Here is a 24,997-nt window from a genome sequence, read left to right as displayed (position 1 = left end):
GTAATCCAAAGGTTGATTTTTGCAGTACTGGTGCTTCTGATTTGCAGCTCTTACAGTTTTTGCTCCTGAAGGGCTATGGTGAAACTGTGCAATGAGGCCTGATCAAATTCTGCAGCCTGGAACTGTATTCTCCAGGACACTGGAAAGAGAGAGGGACCACTGTGGTGCAGGAGTAGGTTTTGTTGTAAGCCTGTGTTGGTTCCTTGGGTCTGGTACTGTGTTCTCATTTCTCATTCTGGGTAGGTGAAGTAGAGGATGGATGTTAAGTGAGCTCAGGATCAATGAATTTCAGTTCTTGGGCTTGATTTTTCTTAACCTTCTTTTGGATTCTAAGTGTCCTAGATCATGGAAACAGATGAATTTGTAATATCTTAGATACCTAATTTCTAATTTGAAGTTGTTTTAGGGGTCATGGAGATTAATTATAGAAACTGTCTAGTCATCTCATTTAGCCCCCAAGTCTTCAAGACACGTGTATTCTTTTACATATTTCTTTGGATTTCATTTTAATATTCCTTGTCTTGTTGATTCTTTAATTAGCTGGCCTTTTCCAGTTTTCTTGGAATTTGTTACTTGATTAAAGTTTTGTAACTCTTGTGGGTTTTTTTTGGGGGGGAGGAATAATTGTTTTGTCTTTTATTTAAATCTTAAATACAAAAAAAATAAAAAAGGGTAATTGCCCTGTGCACAGCAGACCACAAAAGAAGATTCAATAAAAAGCAACGAACATCCATTTCAAGAAAGCATATACAATAAATACTACATATTGTTTTCAAAACGGTGCAGCTTTTCTTTGCATCCTTGCTGGTTTTCTTTTGTTCTCTACTGTGGACTTTTTTTAAAAGTAAAAAAAAAATAGTATTCTTCATTCGGCATTCAGACTATCACTTCTTTCTCTGAAGGTGGATTGAGTTTTTTTTTTCATCATGAGTCCTTTGGGATTATCTTGGATCATTGCATTGTTGAGAATAACTAAATCATTCACTGTTCATCATCATACAATATTGCTGTTACTGCACACAATGTTCTCCTGGTTCTGCTCACTTCACATTGTATCATTTCCTATAAGAGTTTCCAGGATTTTTGGAAAGCATCATGCTTATCATTTCTTTCTTTTCTTGGCTTATTTTTCATAGCTTTCATTTATTATTTTATTTCTAACCAAATACATATAAAAACAAATCTCTTCCTTCCTGCCTAATTTTATATAGGTTATACATGCACAGTTATGCAAAACATATACATAATAGTCATGCTGCTAAAGAAAACAGATAAAAAATCAAGAAAAATAAAGTAAAAAAGTGTACTTCAATCTATTCAGACATCACCAGTTTTATTCTCTGTTTATGGATAGCATTTTTCAGCATAATTCCATCAGAGTTTCCTTGGGTCATTGTATTGTTGAGGATAACCAAGTCCTTCACAGCTGCTTATCTTACAATATTGTTCTTACTTAGTTTACAGTACATTTCACTTTGTATCAGCCCATGCCAGTCTTTCCAGTTTTTCTGAGAGCATTCTACTCATCATTTCTTATAATACAATAGTAATTTATCACAATCACTTGTTCAGCCATTCTTCAATTGATTGGTTTACCTTCAACTTCCAATTCTTTACTGACAGAACAGAACTGCTATAAATATTTTTGTACATATACGTCCCATTCCTTTTTAATTTTTTAAAATCTTTTTGGCATACAGACCTAGTAGTGGTATTACTAGGTCACCAGGTATTGCATTTTGGACATCGTTCCAAATTGCTCTATGCAATGGCTGATTCAGTTCACAACTCCATGAACAGGAAGTGGAAGTCTTGTTTTCCCCAAATTCCCCCCAATATTTGTCATTTACCTTTTCTGATCTATTAGCCTAACTAATAAGATATCAGGTAGTACATCAGAATTGTCTTAATTTGAATTCTACTAATCAATAGTGAGTTAGACTATTTTTTTTAAAATATGACTATACTTAGCTTCAATTACTTCATGGGAAAACTATTCATATCACTTGTCACTTGATAAGAAGGATAGTTCTCATTTTTAGAAATTTTTACAAATTTGACTCAGTTATCTATATGTTTCAGAAGTAGAAGCCTTTATCAGAGAAACTTGGTTCAAAATATTTTTCACAGTCATCAGTGCTGACTGTATTTCCTTCCGTCTTGCCCCCCACCCCGTTTATTCTATTCTTTCTCTCCTTTCACTCTGTTTCACTTCAATAGTGTTTTGTTTCTGATTACCCTCTACTTCAATATGCTCTCACTTCTGTCATCCTTCCATCTCATATTTACTTCCTCCCTACTTTCCTGTAGGGTACGATAGATTTTTATATTCAGTTGACTGTGTATGTTATTTACTCTTTGAGCCAATTCTGATAAAAGTAACGTTTATTCACTCTCCCACATCTCATTTCGTTCTTTCCTTTCACTGTAACAGACTTTTCGCCTCTTCTATGTAAAATAATTTATAAAATTCTATCTCTCCCCCTTTCTTTCTCCCAGTAATCACTCTTTCAAGATCATAAAGATGGGAAAGAGATCCACACATGCAAAAATATTTTAAGCAGCTCTTTTTGCGGTGGCCAAAAAGTGAAAATCAAGGGGATGCCCACCAACTGGGGAATATCTAAAACTGCTGAGGGGCATGAATGCAGTGAAATACTATTGTTCCATAAGAAATGATGAACAGGGAGGGAAGGGGCCAAGATGATGGAATAGAAAGATAGAGCTGCTCTACCTCTCCTGCCACAGCACATAAAATACCTGCAAAATGAATCTAAACAAATTCCAGAGCAGCAGAAGCCACAAAGTGTGAAAGAAATTTCTAGCCCAAGACATCCTGGAAGGCCAACAGTAAAGGTCTTTCACACCTCGCTTAGAGAAGAGCACAACTCAGCCTAGGCCACCCACCAAAGACAGGGTTGGAGTAGGTTTCAGGGTGCAGAATCATGAATAGCAGCTGTGGTTCCCAAATTACTCAACCCACAAAGGTCAAAGACAGCTTCAAAGGTCAAGAAGAAAGCTCTTTCTCCTGAGAGAGAGGGGTACGCCTTCTGACCTTAACCCTGGCCCCAGGGCAACATCAGCATCCACTTCTGTAACCCTTGGCTTAAACACCCTGGGGGAATCAAGCATTAGATTTGGGTTTCAATTCTGAGGGGAAGTCTTGGGGTGAGGAGGAGTACTGGAGTGGTGGAGTTGGTGGTGACTGTGGAGAGGAAATCCTACTCCCAGATTCAGGGCAGAAAAAGAGTGCTTGTGATTGCCCATAGACCAGACTGCAGGCCAGGAGAAGAGTAAAGTCCTTTCCCTTGATTGTGTCACCCTGGAGGAACTGAGAATTTACAGGTCCCTATAGTATATCCTCCATTTGACTAAGAACTCAAACTTCAAGTAAGCAGATGGAAAAATGCCCCCAAAAGGGAAAAAAATAAGACAATAGAAGGTTACTTTCTGGGCAAAAAGGTATTACTTCCACCCTTTTGGACGAGGAAGAACAAAGCATACCATCAGAGTAAGACATAAGCTTCAAGGCTTCCACATCTAACACCTCAAAAAAAAAATGCAATGGTGTCAGACCATGGAAGTGCTTAAAAAGGATTTTGAAAATCAGGTACGAGAGGCAGAGGAAAAATTGGGAAGAGAAATGATAAAGATGCAAGAAAATCATGAAAAGGGAGTCAACGGCTTGATAAAGAGACCTAAAAAATGCTGAAGAAAATAACATCTTTAAAAATAGACTAACTTAAATGGCAAAAGAGGTCCAAAAAGCCAATGAGAAGAATGCTTTAAAAAGCTGATTTGGTCAAATGGAAAAGGAGGTTCAAAAGCTCACTGAAGAACAGAGTTCTTCAAAAATTAAAATGGAGCAGATGGAAGCTAATGACTTTATGAGAAACCAAGAAATTATAAAACAAAACCAAAAGAATGAAAAAAAGAAGGCAATGTGAAATAGCTCATTGCAAAAACAACTGACTTGTAATGTAAATCCAAGAGATATAACCTAAAAAAATTATTGATTTACCTGAAAACTATGATAAAAAAGAGAGCCTAGACTTTATTTTCCAAGAAATTATCAAGGAAAACTTCCCTGATATTCTAGAGGGTAAAATAGAAATGGAAAGAATTCACGATCACCTACTGAAAGAGATTCCAAAAGGAAAACTCATAGGAATGTTATAGCCAAATTCCAGAGTTCTCAGGTCAAGGAGTAAATATTACAAGCAGACAGAAAGAAACAATTTAGATATTGTGGAAATACAGTCAGGATAGCACAAGATTTAGCAGCTTCTACACTAAGGGTTTGAAGGGCTTGAAATATGATATTCCAGAGGTTAAAGGAGATAGGATTAAAATCAAGAATCATCTACCAAGCAAAACTGAGTATAATACATCAGGAAAAAATGGGATTTCAATGAAATAGAGAACTTCCAAGCATTCTTGATGAAAGGACCAGAGCTGAATAGAAAATTTGACTTTCATATACAAGAATCAAGAGAAACATGAAAGCTAATCAGGAAAGAGAAGCATTAAGGAACCCATTAAAGTTGAACTGTTTCCATTGCTAATTGGAAATATGTTATTTGTAAGTTGTCAGACCTTTTTCCGTATTAGGGTAGTTAGAGGGAATACATACATATATATATATATAGATAGATAGATATAGATGTAGATATATAGATATATACTATATATATACATATATATTTATCTAGGTGTGTATGGCTATATACATGGGTATATTAGATCTGTGTAGGTATGTGTATGTACTTGTGTATGTGTGTGTATATGTGTATACATACGCAAGGGACACAGGGTGAACTGAATATGAAGGAAAAATACCTAAAAAATAAAATTTACTGTTGTATGGAATATACTAGGAGTAAGAGAAAGGGAGAGGTAGGATGTTGCAAATCATCTCACATAAAAGAGGGAAGAAAGAACTTTTACAATGGAGGGGAAGAGGGGGGAAATGAAAGGAAATGTGAACTCTGCTCTCATGGGATTTTGCATAAGGAGGAAATAACAAACACTCAATTGGATATAGAAATCTATTTTACCCTGCAGGAAAGCACGTGGTAAGGGGATAAGAGAGAGAAGATAATAGATGGGGCAGCTAATTGGAGAAAAGAATAATCAGAAGCAAACCCTGTTGTGGCAGGGCAGGTCAAGGAAGGGAATGGAATTAATGAAGGGCAGGATAGGACAGAGGAAAATTTGGTTAGTCTGTTACAACATAACCATTATTGAAGTTCTTTGCATTGTTGCACATGTATGGCCTATATGGAATTTCTTTCTTTTTCAATAAGGGTGAGCGGGGAGGGAGGGAGAGAATATGGAACTAAAAGATTTAAGAATGAATGTTAAAAATTGTTTTAGTATGCAACTAGAAATTAAGGTATATAGGCAATGGAGTAGAGAAATCTATTTCGTCCTACAGGAAAATAGAGGGGAAGGGGGATGGAAGAAGGGTGGATAATAGATTGAAGGACAGACTAGAGAAAGGGATAGATGAGGTGCATGCTGTCCTGCGGTAAGGGTGGGGAGACATGGAGAGAAAATTTTGAATTCAAACTCTTGTGGAAGTGAATATTGAAAACTGAAAAATAAATAAAATATATATTTAAAAAAAGGAAATGATGAACAGTCAGACCTCAGAAAACCTGGAAAAGCTTACGTGAACTGATGCTGAGAAAAGTGACCATAACCAGGAGAACATTGTACACAGTAACAGCAACATTTTGTGATGGTTAACTTTGATAGACATACCTCTTTTCAGCAATGCAAGGACCTAAGATAACTGCAAAAGACTCATGAAGGAAAATGCTATCTGCATCCAGAAAAAGAACTAAGAGGTATGAATTCATTCTAAAGCATACTATTTGCTCTCTCCCTTTTTGTATTTTTTTCTTTCTTGTGGTTCCTCCCTTTATTTCAACTTCTTTGCAACATGACTAACTTGACAATTACATATAGAGTCTATATCAAATTGCACAGAATTTTGGGTCAAGGAGAGGAGGAAGGGGAAGAAAATTTGGAATTCAAAATCTTAGGAAAGTTAATGTTGAAAACTAAAAATTAATAAATGATTTTAAAAAGTTATGTTGGAGTTACTCTCCTCTGCTTGATTTTTGTCTCTGGCATCCTTGGTATTATAAGACCTTCATATTTGGTTTTCTTTATTCACTTTTTCAGTCTTATTTCTCAAATTGGACATTGTTTTAGAAAAAGTCCTTGTGCACTTCTGAAGTGGTTTTCACACTCTTGTATTATTGAATTGAATACTTTGTTCTCCAAGGACCACAGAGAAAGCTTGAGTCAAGGACCTGCAAATCAGTGTCACATGGTCAATAAGGATTACACATTTTCTCTAATACTCCCAAAGTCTGAAAATTCCCACATAAGAATTACATTAAAGAGCTAAAGTAATTGTTTTTGTCTCTACAGATCTAAAGTGTCTAATGAATTAACACTAAAATCAACAGCATTTCTATATAATAATAACAAAAAAATCAAGTGATAATAGTAGAAAAGCAAATATTTTTCAGCTCCAAAATAAAGAACAGCCAAGATGGTGGAATAAGAGGAAGCAATAAAACGTTGTTCCTATTCACAACTATTCCACAAAGATCTAGAAGATGCATCATATCAAGTCCTGGGAAATCTAAAGACAAAAACAACCAAATATAGTGTGTCATTTTTTGAGCCCTGCTTGGCCTAGGGAGAAAGACAGAGAAGTGGGCAAACACTGGATATTGAGTTTAACCAAGAGTGTTTGGAAGCATGCCTGCCTTTGGCTACGTACCAGGGCAAGAAGAATATACAGAACTGGGAAAGATAGGTTTAATCTAGTTCAAAGGGAAGGAGTAGATACTAACTGGCAGTTTTGTCACAAGACAAAGATGGACCTACAGATTCAGTACTAACATAGCAGGAAATATTTACCCAGGAGTGGCTCAATGATCCTGGAGATCCGGGCCAGAGGAAGTGGTCTTTAAGGTCTTAGATTGTGCACTAATCATGGAGTAAGTTGTGAACGTGGGAGAGTACTGAGGTTTCAGAAACAGTCCCCATCCCAATCTGAGTGTTCAGTGGAATAACCAAAGCTGGAAGTCTCAAAATGACAGGAAAACTGAATGTCTTATCATCTCTAAACCTGCAGAAATTTACAGCTGGTTGAAGCAGCTTGTTCTAGTATTAACCTGGAGCAGCAACCAGGACCAAATTCACAGCTGAATTGCTCAGAGGTCAGGAACTTGAAGATCTCTGACAAGAAGGCAGCTCTCAGATTTCTCCTTATATTTACTGAAAGCTTTCAAGTCCCTAGCCTAAATTGCCCCAGGTTCCTTCAATAATATAATATTCTATATTTTGGGAAATTTTTAGTATGATGTGCAGGGACTGACTCTTACCCCAATACTAAAGTCAGGAAGTAAGGTCTAAAGATTGGATGAACAACAAAACTTATAAATTCTGATAGGGACACTTAAAGCAAGAAGTTCAGAGAAAGAAAATTGCTCTACAACACCTTGCAAAGTCTCAAGGAAAAAAATACAGAGCTTTGATACTAGTTAAACTACAATTCCTGGAAGAAATGAAGTGAGATGCTAAAAAAAAAAAAAACCAACTAGCAATTGTTTTATCCTTTTTTAAAATCTTTTATCTGTGAAAGGATACATGAAAAAATGTAAAAGAAATGAGGGTGCTACAGGAAAGTATTCCTCTCCTTTTCACACTCTTCTTAGCTGCTGACTTCTGACTTTATATTTCAGCTGAAATACTGTTTCTCAGAATTCTTTTTTTTACTAATTTACTTATTTTCATGTTCTACAAACACTACCACATAACTTAGATTTTTCCCTCTCCCTCCCCACTACCTCCCCCTTCCCTCCTCGAGACAGCAAACAATTTTATATAGGTTCTATACATACATTCCTGTTAAATACATTTTCACTACAGTCATATTGTGTAGAAGAATTAAAATGAATGGGGGACATCATATAACAAATCAAAGCACAACACAAAAGAAAACGATCTGCCATATTCTGTGATTGAATTCCAAAGTTTTTCTCTGGGTGTGGGAGGCATTTTACCTTAAAAGACCATTAGGAATTTTTTTAAGTCCTTGCATTGCAGTGAAGCTCCAAGTCTACCAGAAAAAACTCACACATTGTGGTCATTGCTGTGCACAAAGTTCTTCTGGTTCTATTCCTTTCACTGAGCATCAGATCATAAAATTCTTTCCTGGCCTCTCTGAAATCTATGCATCATTTCTTATAGAAAAAAGGATTCCATTGCATTCATATAAGATAATTTATTCAGCCATGCCCCAATTGATGGGCGCCCTTGATTTCCAGTTTCCACCATAAAGAGGGCTGCTATAAATATTTTTGTACATGTGGAGCCCTTTTCCATTTTTATGATCTCTTGGGGATAGAGGCCGAGTAGTAATTATTGCTGGTTCAAAAGGTATGCACATTTTTGTAGCCATTTTGGCATCATTCCAAATCACTCCTCAGAATAGTTGAATCAGCTCACAGCACCACGAACAATGAATTAGTGTTCCGACTCTACCAAATCTTCTCCAACATTTATCATCTTCCTCTTCTGTCATGTTAGCCAATCTGATAGGTGTGACATAGTGTTTCAGAGTTGTTTTGATTTGCATCTGTCTAATCAATAGTGATTTAGAGTATTTTTTCATATGACTATAGATAACTTTAATTTCTTCCTCTGAAAACTGCCTTCTCATATCCTTTGACCATTTATCAGTTGGGGAATGACTTGTATTCTTGTACAGTTGACTCAGTTCTCTATATATTTTAGAAATGAGGCCTTTATCACAGACACTAGTTGCAAAACCTCTTTCCCAGTTTTTTGCTTCCTTTCTAATCTTGGTTGCAATGGATGTGGTTGTGCAAAACTTTTCAGTTTAATGTAATCAAAATTATCCATTTTGCACTTCATAATGCTTTCTATCTCTTCTTTAGTCAAATATTCTTCCCATTTACCATGGAATGGATAAATACACTATTCCTTGCTCCACAAATTTGTTTACAGTATGAATCTTTATACCTAGATCATGTACCCATTTAGACTTTATTCTTGCATACGGTGTCAGGTATTGGTCTATGCCTAGTTTCCACCACACTTTTATCCAGTTTGCCCAGCATTTTTTGTCGAAAAGTGAGTTCTTATCCCAGAAGCTGGAGTGCTTGGATTTGTCAAACTGAAGATTGCTACATTCATTGACTACTGTGCCTTTAGTACTTAGCATATTCCACTTGTCTACCCTTCTGTTTCTTAGTCTCTACCAAGTCGTTTTGCTAATTACTGCTTTACAATATGATTTGAGATCTGGTAGTGCTAGGTCACCTTCCCTAGTATTTCTTTTCACTATTCCCCTTGCAATTCTGGACCTTTTGCTCTTCCAGATGAATTTTGATATTTTTTCCAGCTCTAGAAAATAATTATGAGATAGTTTGACTGGTATGGCACTAAATAAGTAAATTAATTTAGATAGAATTGTCATTTTTATTATATTGGCTCAGCCTATCCACCAGCAACTGATGTTTTCCCACTTAGATATGACTTTATTTGTGCGAATAGTGTGTTGTAATTTAGTTCATACAGTCCCTGGATTTGTTTTGGCAAGGAGACTTCTAAATATTCTACAGTGTCTACCCTAGCTTTAAATGGGATTCCTCTTTCTATCTCTTGCTATTGGGCTTTGTTAGTAATATATACAAATGCAGAGGATTTGTGCAGGTTTATTTTATAACCTGCAACTTTACCAAAGTTTTTTATTATTTCATGTAGTTTTTTACTTGAATCTCTGGGATTCTCTAAGTATAGCATCATATCATCTGGAAAGAATGATAACTTTGTTCCTTCTTTGCCTATTCTAATCCCTTCAATTTCTTTATCTTCTCTAATTGCTACAGCTAACATTTCTAGTACCACATTAAATAATAGTGGTTATAATGGACATCCTTGTTTCATACCTGATCTTATTGGAAATGCATATAGTTTATCTCCATTGCATATGATGCTTGCTGTAGGTTTTAGGTACATATTGCTTATTATTTTATGAAAAGTTCCCTTTATTCCTAAGCTGTCCAGTGTTTTTAACAGGAATGGGTGTTATATTTTGTCAAAAGCTTTTTCTGCATCTATTGAGATAATCATGTGGTTTCTTTTAGGCATGTTGTTGATGAGATCAAAAAACTAATAGATTTCCTAATACTGAATCAGCTCTCCATTCCTGGTACGAATCTTGCCTGATCATAATGTATTACTCTCATGATAAGTTGCTGTATTCTTTTTCCTAAAATCTTATTTATAATTTTAGTATCTATATTTATGAGAGACTTTAGTCTATAATTTTTTCTCTCTTTTTTCTCTCCCTGATTTAGGTATCAAAACAATACTTGTATCATAAAAAGAATTTGGGAGGACTCCTTTTTTCCCCAATTTTCCCAAATAGTTTATATAGCATTGAAATTAACAGTTCCTTAAATGTTTGATAGAATTCACTTGTAAATCCACCCAGCCCTGGAGATTTTTTTCCTATGGAGTTCATTGATGGCTTCTTCAATTTCTTTTCCTGAGGTGGGGTTGTTTAAGTATTCAATTTTCTTATCTGTTAATCTGGGCAATTTATATATTTTTAAATAACCATCCAATTCATTTAGATTTTCGAATTTATAGGCACAAAGTTGGGCAAAGTAATTTCTAATTATTGTTTTAGTCTCTTCCTCATTGGAAGTGAGTTCACCCCTTTCAGTTTTGATATTGGCAATTTGGTTTTCTTCTTTCTTTTTTTTAAAATGAAATTGACTAAAGGTTCATCAATTTTATTGTTTTCTTATTTTATAAAAACAACTCTTTGTTTTATGTATTAGTTCAATAGTTTTCTTAATTTCAATTTTACTATTCTCTTCTTTGGTTTTCAGTATTGATAACTTTGTATTTACTTGGGGATTTTCACTTTGTTCTTTTTTGAGTATTTTCAGTTGCATACCCAATTTATTGATCTCCTCTTTCTCTATTTTATTCATATAGGCATTCAAAGATATAAAGCTTCCCCTAAGAACTGCTTTTGCAGTATCCCATTAGATTTGGTAGGTTTTCTCATTATTGTCATTTTCTTGAATGAAGTTGTTGATTGTTTCTGTGATTTATTATTCAACCCATTCCTTCTTTAGGATTAGATTATTTAGTTTCCAATTAACTTTTGGTCTATCTTTTCATGACCTTTTGTTACATATGATTTTTATTGTGTTATGGTCAGAGATGGATGCATTAACTACCTCTCTCTTTCTGTATTGGATTGTCAGATTTTTATGCCCTAGTACACGGTCAGTTTTTGTTTATGTGCCATGTACCACCAAGAAAAAAAGGTATATTTCTTTCTATCCTCATTCAATTTTCTCCAGAGATCTATGATACCAACCTTATCCAGAGTTTTATTCACCTCCTTAACTTTTTTCTTGTTTATTTTAAGGTTAGATTTATCAAGTTCAACGAGAGGGCAGTTGAGGTCCCCCACTAGTATACATTTGCTGACTTTTTCTTCCTGTAATTCCCTTAATTTCTCCTCTAAGAATTTGAATGCTATACCACTTGGAGCATATGTGTTTAGTGATGATATTGCTTCATTTTCTATGGTGTCTTTTGGCAGGATATAGTGTCCTTCCTTACCTCTTTTGATTAGATTTATTTCTTCTTTTGCTTTGTCTGAGATTAGGATTGCTACCCCTGCTTTTCTTACATCAGCTGAAGTTCAGTATACTCTGCTCCAACCTTTTACCTTTACCCTGTGTGTATCACCTTGTTTCAAATGTGTTTCTTGTAAACAGCATATTGTTGAATTATGACTTTTAATCCATTCTGCTATCCATCTCCGTTTTACAGGAGAATTCATCCCATTCACATTCATGGCTCCCTCCATCTTCTTTCCCAGTATTTGTGTTTTTAGTTCTCCCTTCTCCATTCTCCTCCACAACAGAGTTTTAATTTTTTTTACCACCACCTCTGGCAGTCTTCCCTTCCTTCTTTCATTTCCCCCTCCCTTTTACTGCCCTTTACCCTTACTACTTTTCCTATACTTTTATCTTCCCCTATAAACAAATTAGGGGAGCAAGGAATACTGTATTTATCAGATTTTTGGAGAAGGGAAAAATTTTTGACTAAACAGAAGATAGAAAGAATTGTGAAGTGCAAAATGGATAATTTTGATTACATTAAACTGAAAAGTTTTTGCAGCTTCAACCCTAATGCAACCAAGACTAGGAGGGAAGCAGAAATTGGGAAAGAATTTTTGCAAGCAATGTCTGAAAGAAAGGCCTCATTTCTAAAATGTATAGAGAACTGAATTAAATGGGCAAGAATACAAGCCATTCCTCAATTGACAAATGGTCAAAGGATATGAACAAGCAGTTTTCAGAAGAAGAAATTAAAGATATCTATAGTGATATGAAAACATGTTCTAAATCTCCATTGATTAGAGAGATGCAAATCAAAACAAATCTCAAATACCACATTACACCTATCAGAATGGCTAACATGATAAACAGGAAGACTATAAGTGTTGGAGAAGATGTGGCAGAGTTGGAACACTAATTCATTGTTGGTGAAACTGTGCGTTGATCCAACCATTATGGAGAGCAATTTGGATCTGTGGCCAAAGGGCTCCAAAATATACATTCCCTTTGATTCAGCAATATCACTTCTAAAACTGTATCCCCAGGAGATCATGTAAATAGGAAAGGGTCCCATATGTACAAAAATATTTATAGCAGCACTCTTTGTGGTGGCCAAAAACTGGAAATCAAAGGGATGTCCATCAACTGGGGAATGGCTGAATAAATTATGGTATATGAATGTAATGGAATACTATTTCAGTATAAGAAATGATGAACAAAAGGACTTCAGAAAGGCCTGGAAAGACTTATAAGAACTGATGCTGAGTGAAAGGAACAAATCCAGGAGAACTTTGTATACAGAAACAACCAGCGTGGGAGGATTTTTTCTGGTAGACTTAGAACTTCATTGAAATGCAGGAAGCCCTGTGTGGTCTGAGGTACCAAGTGCACTGTGTGGACCTGAGCTAGAGAAACCTGTGGATACCCAGGTAACTATAGCAGCTGCTATTGAGAATATCAGCCCACAGATTAAATGTCTGTAAATGACCTACTTGAACTTCTGGGAGCCAAGATGGCTGAGTGATCAGTACATGCTCTCCCCCTTCCCTTTTTGACCTTGAGAGACCCATAAAATATTTCCCCAGGAAAAATCCTGAAGTAGTGGAATTAGCCAGAGGGGGAAACATTCTTTTTGCTGAAAGGCTAGGAAAATTGCAAAGGGTCATCCCTCTTGCTGTGACTGAAGGGAACCAGTGTGGGACAGGAGCTGTCCCAGACAGCCACATCTCCGCAAACCAGACAGAGATCTAGAGCCCTGGAGGGTGGAGTCTACAACCATCAGTACAGTGCCCTAGGCATGCCTCAGCACATCCAGGAAAATAGGTAAAACACTAATGCAAACACTAGTTCACCAACCACTGAGTCTGCCTGTGCTCTGGAGGGGAGACTTCATGTGACAAGACAACCCCTCCCCCATAATTAACATATTTAGCTTCAAGGTAACTCCAGGGAAACTCAGAAGGACTTCACCCGGCCTCTGCTTTGGCACATCAACCATATCAGCACCAAGCAGGTTACAGCATTCTGGCCTCCAGCTGAAAGAACCAGAGGCCACAATACACAAATCATCAAGTTCTAAACACAAGAATGGCAGGACACAGCTCTCTGTGTCCCAAAAGCAGAGATTCACTTTAAAAACAAAGAAAAGGGTGATCATCATGAGCAAAAAGCAAACCAGAAATATAAGACCATGCAATCATTCTTTGGGGACAAGGACCAAAACAGGAATACCAAAAAGGGCAGCACTGAAATTGTACTCTCATCTGAAAGTACAGAGAGGAATATGAACTGGTCTCATGCTCAGAAGGGGTTCTTGGGAGGAAGACCTTTAAAAGCCACATGAAGGAAATAGAAGGAAAATTCACCAATGATTTTAAAAACATGAAAAAATAAATCATTGAAGAATTTATAAAGAAAATTGGACTAATGGAAAAGGAAGTACAAAAACTAATTGGAGAAAATAACTTCTTAAAAGGAATAATTGGACAAATGGAAAAGGAGATGCAAAAGTTAACAGAAGCAAATAATTTGATAAAAATTAGAATCAGGCAAATAGAAGCTGATGACTCTATGAGACATCAAGTATCATTCAAACGGAACATGAAGAATGAAAAATAAAAGAAATTGAAAAATATCTAAATGGAAAAACAACTGACCTGGAAAAGAGATCCAGGAGAGAACATCTAAGAAATTTTTGGTCTACCAGAAAGCCATGATGAAAAAATAAGTCTGGAAAATTTCTTCCAACAAATCATCAAAGAAAACTGCCCAGAAGTCATAGATCTGGAGGGCAAAATTGTAATCAAAAGAATTCATCATTCACCTCCTGAAAGGGATCCCAAACTGAAAATACCAAGGAATATAGCTGTCAAATTCCTGAACTATCATGTGAAGGAGAAATACTGCAGGCAGTCAGAAACAAACAATTCAAATATCTAGGGGCTACAGTTAGGTTCGCACAGAACATAGCAGCTTCTACAAATAAAAGCAAAGTTATCGGAATATGATATTCCATCAAGCAAAGGAGCTAGGACTACAACCCAGTAAAATTGAGTGTTATATGTCAGACAAGGAGATAGACATTCAAGGAAATACGATATTTCCTGATCTTCCTGATGAAAAGTCCAGAGTGCACTAGAAAATTCGATTTTCAAACACAATTCTCAAGTGAGGCAGAAATGGTAAACAGTGGGGGAAAAAAGCTTGCTATTCAATATGGGCAAACTGTTTGCATCCTTATAAGGGAAGATGATACTTGTTAATCTTGAGAAATGTATATTTATTATGACATAAAATAGATATACACAGATAGAGGGAGTGGGTATGAATTAAATAATGTGATGATAAAAATGAGATTTAATGGTGTGAAAGGATTGCAATGGGAGATGTGAAAAGGAGGATGCATAAAATGGTAAATTAAATTACTGGAAGAGGCAGAAAAGCACATTATAGTACAAGAAAAGAGGGAAGGGAGATGAGCATTGGTTGAAACTTACTCTCATCCCATTTGATCCAAGGAGGGAGTAACAAACTCAGTTAAGTATAGAAATCTAACTACCTTTATAGTAAGTAGGAGGGGAAGGAGGAAAGAAAAAGGAAGGGAGGCAAAAAGGGAGGGAAGAAGTAGTAAAGGAAAGGGGTAGTAAAAGGGAAGGGGACTGAAAGAAGAAAGGTAAGACAGGAAGTTGGTGGTCAAAAATAAAAAAGACTATATTGTGGAGGGGAAGAAGGGAGAAATAAAACATAAACGGGGAAAGAGAATAGAGGAAAAGACACAGATAGTAATCGTAACTATGAATGTGCATAGGATGAACTGTCTCTGCCAGAGACAGGTAGCAGAATGGATTAAAATTCTTAATCCAACAATATGTTGTTTACAAGAAACACATTTGAAATGGGGGATGCACACAAGGTAAAGGTAAAATGGAGCAGAATATATTGTGCTTCAACTGATTTAAATAAAAACAGGGGTAGGAATGTTAATCTCAGACAAAACAAAAGCAGAAATAGGTATAATCAAAAGAGATAATGAAGGAAACTACATCCTGGTAAAAAGCATCATAGACAACGAACCAATAGCATTACTAAACATACATGCTCCAAGTGGTATAGCAACCAAATTCTTAGAGGGGAACTTAAGGGAGTTACAGGAAGAAATAGACAGCAAAACTACGCTAGTGGGGGATCTCAACCTCCCCCTCTCTGACCTTGATAAATCTAATCTCAAGTTGAACAAGAAAGAAGTTAAGGAGGTGAATAAAATCTGGAAAAGGTAGATGTGACAGATACCTAAGAAAAATTGAATGAGGATAGAAAGGAATGTACCTTTTTCTCAGTGGCTCATGACACATATCCAAAAAATGACCATGTACCTCACAATCCAGTGCAGAAAGGCAGAGATAGTCAATACATCCTTCTCAGATCATAATGCAATAAAAATTGTATGTAATAGGAGACCATGGAATGATAAACCAAAAGTTAATTGGAAACTAGATAATCTAATCCTCAAGAATGAGTGGTTTAAACAACAAATCAAAGAAACAATCAACAACTTCATTCAAGAGAATGATAATAATGAGACACTCTACCAATTCTTATGGGATACTGCAAAAGCAGTCCTTAGGGGAAGTTTTATATCTTTGCATGTGTACATGAATAAAATAGAGATAGAGGAGAACACTGAATTGGGCATGCAACTGAAAAAGCTTGAAAAAGAATAAATTGAAAATCTCCAAGTAAGTACCAAATTAGAAATACTGAAAACCATAGGAGAGATTAATAAAATAGAAATTAAGAAAACTATTGAATTAATAAATCAAAATAAGAGTTGATTTTATGAAAAAACCAATGATATTGATAAACCTTTTTTAATTTGAGTAAAAAAGAAAAAAGAGAACTATTTTACCAATATCAAAAATGAAAAGGGTGAACTATCCTCCAAAGTGGAGGAAATTGAAAACACAATTATAAAATACTTTGCCCAACTGTATACCCATGAATTCAACAATTTAAATGAGATGGATGATTATTTTGAAAACCATAAATTGCCTAGAGTAACAGAAGAGGAAGTTGAGTATACAAGTAACCTCATCTCAGAAAAGAGAAATTGAACAAGCCATCAATGAACTACCTAGAAAAAATCTACAAGGCCAGAAGAATTTACAAGTAAATTCTATCAAACATTTAAAGAACAGTTAATTCCAATACTATATAGACTTTTGGGGGAAATTGAGGAAGAACTATTCCTACCAAATTATTTTTATGATACAGATATGATTCTGATACCTAAAATAAGAAGAGCCAAAACAGAGAAAGAAATTATAGACCAATTCCTGTAATGAATATAGATGGCAAAATTTTAAATAAGATATAAGCAAAAAGAATACAGCAACTTATCACGAGAATAATACATTATGATCATGTAGGATATATACCAGGAATGCAGGGCTTGTTCAATACTAGAAAAACTGTTAGCATTATTTATCATATCAATATCAACAACACAACCAGCCGAAATCACATGATTATCTCAATTTTTGCAGAAAAAGCTTTTCACAAAATACAACACCCATTCTTATTGAAAACACTGGAGAGCATAGGAATATATGGAATATTCCATAAAATAATAAGCAGTATCTACCTAAAACCATCAGCAAGCATTATATGCAATGTGGATAACCTAGAGACATTTTGAATAAGATATGGGGTGTAACAAGGTTGTCCATTATCACCACTGCTGTTCAATATGGTACTAGAATAAGAGAAGAGAATAATAAGAGAAGAAAAAAACTGAAGGAATTAGAATAGGCAAAGAAGAAATTAACTTATCACTCTTTGGAGATGATATAATCATGTACTTAGAGAATTCCAGAGAATAATATAAAAAAAAAAACTACTTGAAATACTCAACATCTTTGACAAAGTTGCACCTTAAAAAATAAACCCATGTAAATGACATGCATTTCTATATATTACTAGCAAAGCCCAACAGCAAGAGGTAGAAAGAGAAATTCCATTTAAAGCTACAGGGGATGCTATAACATATCTGAAAGTCTACCTGCCAAAACAAAGCCATGGAATATATGTACACAATTACAAAATACTTTTCTCACAAATAAAGTCAGATCGAAGTAACTTGAAAAATATTAGTTGCTCATAAGTAGGCTGAGACAATATAATAAAAATGACAATTCTACCTAAATTAATTTACTTATTCTGTCACATTCCAATCAAACTACCAAATAATTATTTTCTAGAGCTAGAAAAAATAATATCAAAATTCATCTGGAAGAACAAAAAAACCAGAATATCAAGGGAACTAAGGAAAAGAAATGCTAGGGACAATGGCCTAACTCTACCCGATCTCAAATTGTATTGTGATACAGCAATCTTCAAAACCACTTGGTACTGACTAAGAACTAGAGGGATAGACCAGTGGAATAGGTTAGGTACTCAAGCACCCTAGCTTTTGAGATAAGAATTCACTGTTTGACAAAAAATGCCAGGACAACTGGATAGCAGTGTGACAGAAACTGGACATAGACCAATGCCTGACTCCATAGATTAGAATAAAGTCCAAATGGAAATATGATCTCTATATAAAAATTAACACCATAAACAAATTCAGAGAGCAAGGAATAATATATTTGTCAGATTTAAGGAGAATGAAGAAATTTTTGACCAAACAAGACATAGAGAACATTCTGAAGTGCAAAATGGATAATTTTGATTACAGTAAATTGAAATTTTTTTTACACAAACAAACCCAATGCAACCAAGACTAGTAGGGAAGCAGAAGGGTGGGAAAGATTTTTTGCAACGAGTGTCTGTGAAAAAAAGCCTCATTTCTAAAATATATGGAGAACTGTGTCAAATTTACAAGAATACCAGTCATTTCCCAGTTGATGGTCAAAGGATATGAAGAGGCAATTTTCTGAGGAAGAAATTAAAGGTATCTATAGCCATATTAAAAAACACTTTAAGTCACTATTGATTAGAGAGATGCAAATCAAAACAACTCTGAAATACTACATCACACCTATCAGATTGGCCAACACGAAAAAACAGTAAGGTGATAAATGTTGGAGAAGATGTGGAAGAGTTAGAACACTAATTCATTGTTGGTAGAGCTGTGGGCTGATCTAACCACTTTGGAGAGCAATTTGGATCTATGCCCAAAGGGCTACAAAATGTACGTACCCTATGACCCAGCAATATCACTTCTAGAACTCTGTCCCAAACAGATCACAAAAATGGAAAAATATCTCACATGTACAAAAATTTTTCTAGCAGCTCTCTTTGTGGTGACCAAAAAACTGGAAATCAAAGGGATCCCCTTCAAAGTAATGGAATACTATTGTGCTAGAAGAAATGATGAGCAGGAAGACTTCAGAGAAGCCTGGAAAGACTTATATGAACTGGCACTGAGTGAAAGGAGTAGAACCAGGAGAAATTTGTGCACAGCAACCACCACAGTGTAAGAGGGATTTTTCTGGTAGACTTAGCTCTTCATAGCAAAAACCTAAAAAAATTTCCAATGTGCCCTTGAGGCAAAATGCCTTCCATATCCAGAGAAAGAACTATGTGATCACAGAATGAAGCAGATCGTTTTTTTTTGTATTATGTTTTGTTTTGTTTTGTGGTTTCTCCTTTTTTTTTAGTTCTCATATGCAACACTACTGAGGTGAAAATATATTTAATAGGAATGTTTGTATAGAACTTATATAAAATTGCATGCTGTCTCATGGAGGGAGAGTGGGGGGAGGGAAGAAGGAAGGGGAAAAATTTGATATATGTGGAAGTGATTGTAGAATACTGAAAACAAATGTAATAATTAAAAATTAAAATAAATGATAAAAAAGAATTAAATAATGATCAAGTAGGGACAGCTAGGTGGTGAAGTGGCGCTGCAGTCAGGAGAACCTGAATTTAAATCCTCCTTCAGACTTTTACTAGCTTTGTGGTCCTGGGCAAATCACTTATCCTAATTGCCTCCAATAAATAAATAAATGGCGATTTACTCTTTACACCCTAATATTGGGAAATAACACATATGTCCTTTCAGGATCTTATTATTATCAGTTGTCATAGAGGGACTCTCATAAAACAGAGATTCTTGGAAAGATTTTGTTGTATTTTAATTCTTTAAAAGAATAAAATAAAAGGAAATGAAAGTAGTATCTGAGAGGCAGGAAAGAAAGAGGAATGCTGAAAAATTTATTTCATAATTGGAATGTACAAATTGAAAACTATAGAGACTATATGAAAGATATGTGGTGAATGAATGACACTTGAACATCACCTTCATTTAAACTGGTCAAAGGAAGGAAGAATACAAATAAATATGTCTGGGTGGAAAAACATAGTTCATTCAAGAAGGAAGCAGGAAGGAAAGAAAGGAGTGTAGAATAAGAGGGAGGAATTATTATAGGCCACACATTAATTGATTAAAAAAATTCTAACCCCTGAAGATGTTTGGTAAAGAAGGTTTTAAAGGAAAGGTATAATTATTAAGATTAGACTCCATGCAAAAGAAAGAGGAGGATTGATGAGCAGAAGCAGATTGCCTTAAACCTAGAGAACTGGTGCTCAATATACTCTTCTCTCACCACTCTTTTCTTCTTTATAAAATAAGAATCGGTTGGAAAGAAATATACAATTAATGTTCTTATTGAATGGGAATGGGATGAATTCACCCATTAAACAGAAAAGGATAGCAGATTGGATTACAAACCACAATTTATTAATATGTTGCTTTTAAGAAGCCTATGACATGTAAAGATTCACATAGTTCAATAAGAGGTCAGAGCACAACATTTTATGTTTCAGCTGAAGAGAAAAATGCATGATCTAAGAAAAGGTAACAAGAGCAACAACATAGATTTAAAACATATAATAAGGGAAACTGTGTTTTGCTGAAATGATAGATAATGAATGCTACATATGTATGCCCTGAGTGGCATAATATCTAAATACTGAAATGAAAAGTTAAATGTTGAAAAATCAACAGTAAAATTGCAAATGTTGATTTTTTGCATTGAAATGAAGATCAGTCTGACAAAAATAAAAAAGAAATTACCAAAAGACCTGAATAGAATTAAAGTTAAATATTATAGTCCTATCATAGTTTTTGAATGGGAATAGAAAGGAATTTACACATTTCTCAACTGTTCTGGCACCTTCCAGCGTAAAATCTTCACAAACAAATGTAGAACAACACAACAATAAACATATGTTTTATTTACCTTAATTTAATAAAAATTATATTCATTAAAGCACCAATCAAGAAAGGATTAGAAAAGAGTTGGAGATTGTATCACTTAATCCTAAAGAATGGATAGGTTAAAAAAATTGAAGAAACTGCAGATAATTTCATTAAATATGACCAGCAACAAGACAAAATAGCAATTTTTTGTGATGCAGTCAAAGCAGTCTTTTATATCTTTAAATACTTTAATCATTGGTACCATTCTGTCCATTCTTCCCTGCAGGTCCTCTGATTTAATTTCTAGAGCTTCTTCCCCTTCTTCAGTTTTTTGCTCCCACTGAAGTGAGGATCCTCCTCCCCACATAAGATAGTGAGGTTGGGGAGGAATTATGTCATCATCTCAAAAACCACCATGGGCTGGAAGCAGCTGGGGACCAAAGCACTTGTACTTTGTCCACTCTGATTTTTAGTTCTTGTCATTCTCTGCAAAATTGTTATACTATTTTCTTTCTCATCTATAAGTTAAGGCTATATTTTTGGTAAAAATTATATTGGAATGCCTTACACCGGGTAATGCAGTTACAAATAGTAAAATTTCCTCTTTTTTAGCTATTAGGGATTTTGAGTCCTATATTTCAAATTTATGCCTATATAACATCTGGGGTCTATGCCAACTGCTATATAATATTATTATGTATCATTTTGCATGGTTCTCTAATTTTTTCATGAGTATAACTACTATTTTCCCAATTAAATCACAATGTTTTCTATTCCATTTGTATACTCTATAATGCTTAGCATAGTGAGAACAAAGAAAAAATAACGACTATCTGTTGACTTTAACCATGTGCTGATTTTCTGCATTTAAATATAAAGGTCATAGATATACAATTAAAAGACAGCCCCTATCTCATTTTATCAATTAGGAAACTTGGGCCTAGAGAATTTAAATTGCATTCCCATGTTAACAAAGGTATTAAGCTAGGATTTGAAACTAGTTATTTTGATTCTATTGTTGCTGTTGTTTTAATCAGGACATCACACTACCTGTATTTCCTCTGGTATTATTACACTTTTTAGATTTTTATCCTACCTTTTAACACTATGTGATAATCATCATTTGGTTTTTTTGAATTAATATAAATAGAAAATTTAAAGAACACAATGCTTAGAGAATTGATTATAGAACTACATAACACTAAGTGTTTATCTGAAAATAATTTTTCAAAGTTGTTAAGCGATTCATATAATCTTGATAAAATTAACTAAACAAATGAAAAGAGGGTGTTTCATTTAAACTGCCACTGAGCTAACCAGAGGAAACTAAATTTGCCTTTGAAAGCATTTTGTAAATTACATTGTTTTTGTTCAGTCCTTTCAGTCATATCTAACTCTTCATGACTTCAGTTGGAGTTTTCTTGGCAAAAATATTGGAGTGCTTTGGCATTTCCTTCTGTAGCTAATTTTATGGATGAGGAACTGAAGCAAATAGGGTTAGATGACTTGTCCAGTGTCACACAGCTAGTAAGTATCTGAGGTCAGATTTGAACTCATAAAGACGTCTTACTGATCTAAGCCCTGTGTTCTACCCACTGCACCATTTAGTTGTAAATCTGTACTTAAAGAATATCTTATATTCTCGTGGTTAGATTTCTGTTGTAAAAGTTAATTCCATTTCAAATTATGAAATTTCATATGTGCAAAAGGGTATGCAGCACATCAGGTATATGCAGTATCCTATCAGTGACAGTTTTATCACAAGGGAATGCTTTGTATGTAGTGGAATGTTATACTTTATTTAATTAAGTACAAAAACATGAAATTGGAGAATCATATGTCCTGTTTTATCCTGGAAATATCTTTTCATTTAGTATATGTATGTATATGTATATGCATGTATATATGTGTATAGGTCTGTGTATGTGTACACAGACCTATACACCTATACACACATATGTGTAGGAATTGAATATTCATGTAGCTGGCTATTGAATATGCTACAGGGTAACAGCAAATAAAAATATTAGGTTCAAATCATTTGTCTGTCAGTGTTTCTATTTAAAATTGCATTTTTGTTTATTACGTTTCTTAAGTACTTTTTCTCTTTTGCTTATGCTTAATATCATATTTAAATTATATTACTCCCATTCAGCAATCCATACCTATATTGACTATTAAGCAATTATTTGAAATCTCTATTCCAGTTTTTATTATCTAATATTAATGTGAAAGAAAGCCAAATTGAAAATTTGAAGTGAAAATTCTTGTACTGTGGATATATCTCCTTTCGTAGCAAAATGTCTAAATATAGAAAAAAGACAAATATTTATGTGAAGATAACATATCTCCTAATTAGAAATATTACTGTAGTTATTAAGAGTATGATGTGTTGATATCTGGTTAAAATATTTTCAACCATGTTCTTTCTTTTCCTTTCTAAATGGCAAGCAAGAAAAAATAAACACATAAAATATACAATAAATGATATTATGAAGTGTCCTTAGGAACTACTTATTAGATACTCTAAAAATTGAGAGGTCATAGGACTCCAGGATTACACAGATTATCTTTATATTCATATTTACAAATTTACAAATCAAAATTACAAATCAAAAAGATTGTCTTTGTGGAATCCTATAAAATCTGCTGTTCCACTGAATCAAGACATCCTCAGATGATCTCTATCTGCAAAGTATACTTAAATTTAGCAAACTGATAATACATAATCCCTCCCTCCATACTTTTTTCTTTGCCAGTTCTGGGGGTGGGAATGATATCAGCTGGCCCTAGAAGAATTTTTAAGGCTCTGCTTACTATGCTATGTCTTTGTGGCAATAATATAGTCTCCTCTTCCATCAGTTAAGAGTTCTGACCATCTCCAAAGTAGTTACCAATCATTTCAGCTGTAAATCTCATTTTGAAATGACCAAGAAGACAAATTATTATCAAATGTTTCTTCTGTTCAGTCCAATTCTTCTCTAAGGCAGTGCTATCTCAGGTATCTCTAACTGTACAGATTTGTTCAATTTTTGCCCAATTACTTATTAGCCATCCTGCAGATATATACTTAGGAAACAATGTAGTGAAAAGATTATTAGATTAAAATAAAGATTGAAAGATTATAAGCAAATTTCATGGCATTTTACAACTAAAGTAAACAAGTAAAAAGCTTTTTGGTGCTTTCTTTAATTTTAACAGTATTCCAACCTCAAAAAATTAGTGAACCAAGTTTGAAAATAAGGCCTTTAGATGGTATTTCAATTGTATAGTCAATTTAATAAACATTTCAATAGAAACCATTTAACGTAAAATTATGGAATTTATAAAGAATACAGATAAATTTTGATGAACTTCATTTTATGAGCTGAAAAGTAAACAGCAGCTAAATAACCAAGTTAAGACTGTTTTTGAAAATTTTTGTTTTAGCATTAAAAAAAGGACGGTTTTGGATTACACCGGATCCTTATCACAAAGATGACACCATCCAGATTGGACGTGAGGTGAAAATATCTTGTCAAGTTGAAGCTATTCCTTCTGAGGAGTTAACATTTAGTTGGTTTAAAAATGGACGCCCTTTAAGAAGTTCTGAGCGGATGGTTATAACACAGACTGATCTTGACGTTTCCCCTGGAACAACAAATCTGGACATCATTGATTTGAAATTCACTGACTTCGGAACATACACATGTGTAGCATCCCTAAAAGGAGGAGGCATATCTGATATAAGTATTGATGTTAACATATCCAGCAGCACAGGTAAGATATTACATGACAAAGAATGTCCATATTTTTGGAATTATATGAGAACGGCTCTTTTTTGTTTAATAGATGTAACATTCTAAAAAATTCCCCTAATTATATGCAAATTATTTTTTAAATTAAAAAAAAATTTCTTGACTTCTAAATTCTTTCCCTCACTCCCTCAGCTCCTCGTTGAGATGGTAAGCAATGTGGTGTAGATTACATGAGTGCAAGTAAATATAGTTGTTTTTCACATTTGTTCTTCCCCAGGAAAGCTATTTAATTGCTTGGAAGATTTATTAAAATAAGATTCACATGTCTGAATAATATATATTGCAAAAATATC

The 24,997-nt window shown here is 34.5% G+C and overlaps 1 protein-coding gene across 2 annotated transcripts in view; it reads left to right on the top strand.

The window, feature by feature from the left end:
* Positions 1-24,997, top strand: part of MDGA2 (MAM domain containing glycosylphosphatidylinositol anchor 2) — a 904,469-nt gene that overhangs the window by 546,170 nt on the left and 333,302 nt on the right. For both annotated transcript variants that reach the window (XM_072629633.1, XM_072629632.1), the window contains one exon: positions 24,337-24,666. In XM_072629633.1, coding sequence (XP_072485734.1) covers positions 24,337-24,666 — 330 coding nt within the window. The remainder of the gene's footprint in view (positions 1-24,336; positions 24,667-24,997) is intronic.

This window comes from Notamacropus eugenii, chromosome 1 (assembly GCF_028372415.1).
Source record: "Notamacropus eugenii isolate mMacEug1 chromosome 1, mMacEug1.pri_v2, whole genome shotgun sequence".
Lineage (NCBI taxonomy): Eukaryota > Metazoa > Chordata > Mammalia > Diprotodontia > Macropodidae > Notamacropus > Notamacropus eugenii.
This window is presented reverse-complemented; position numbering and strand designations above follow the sequence as displayed.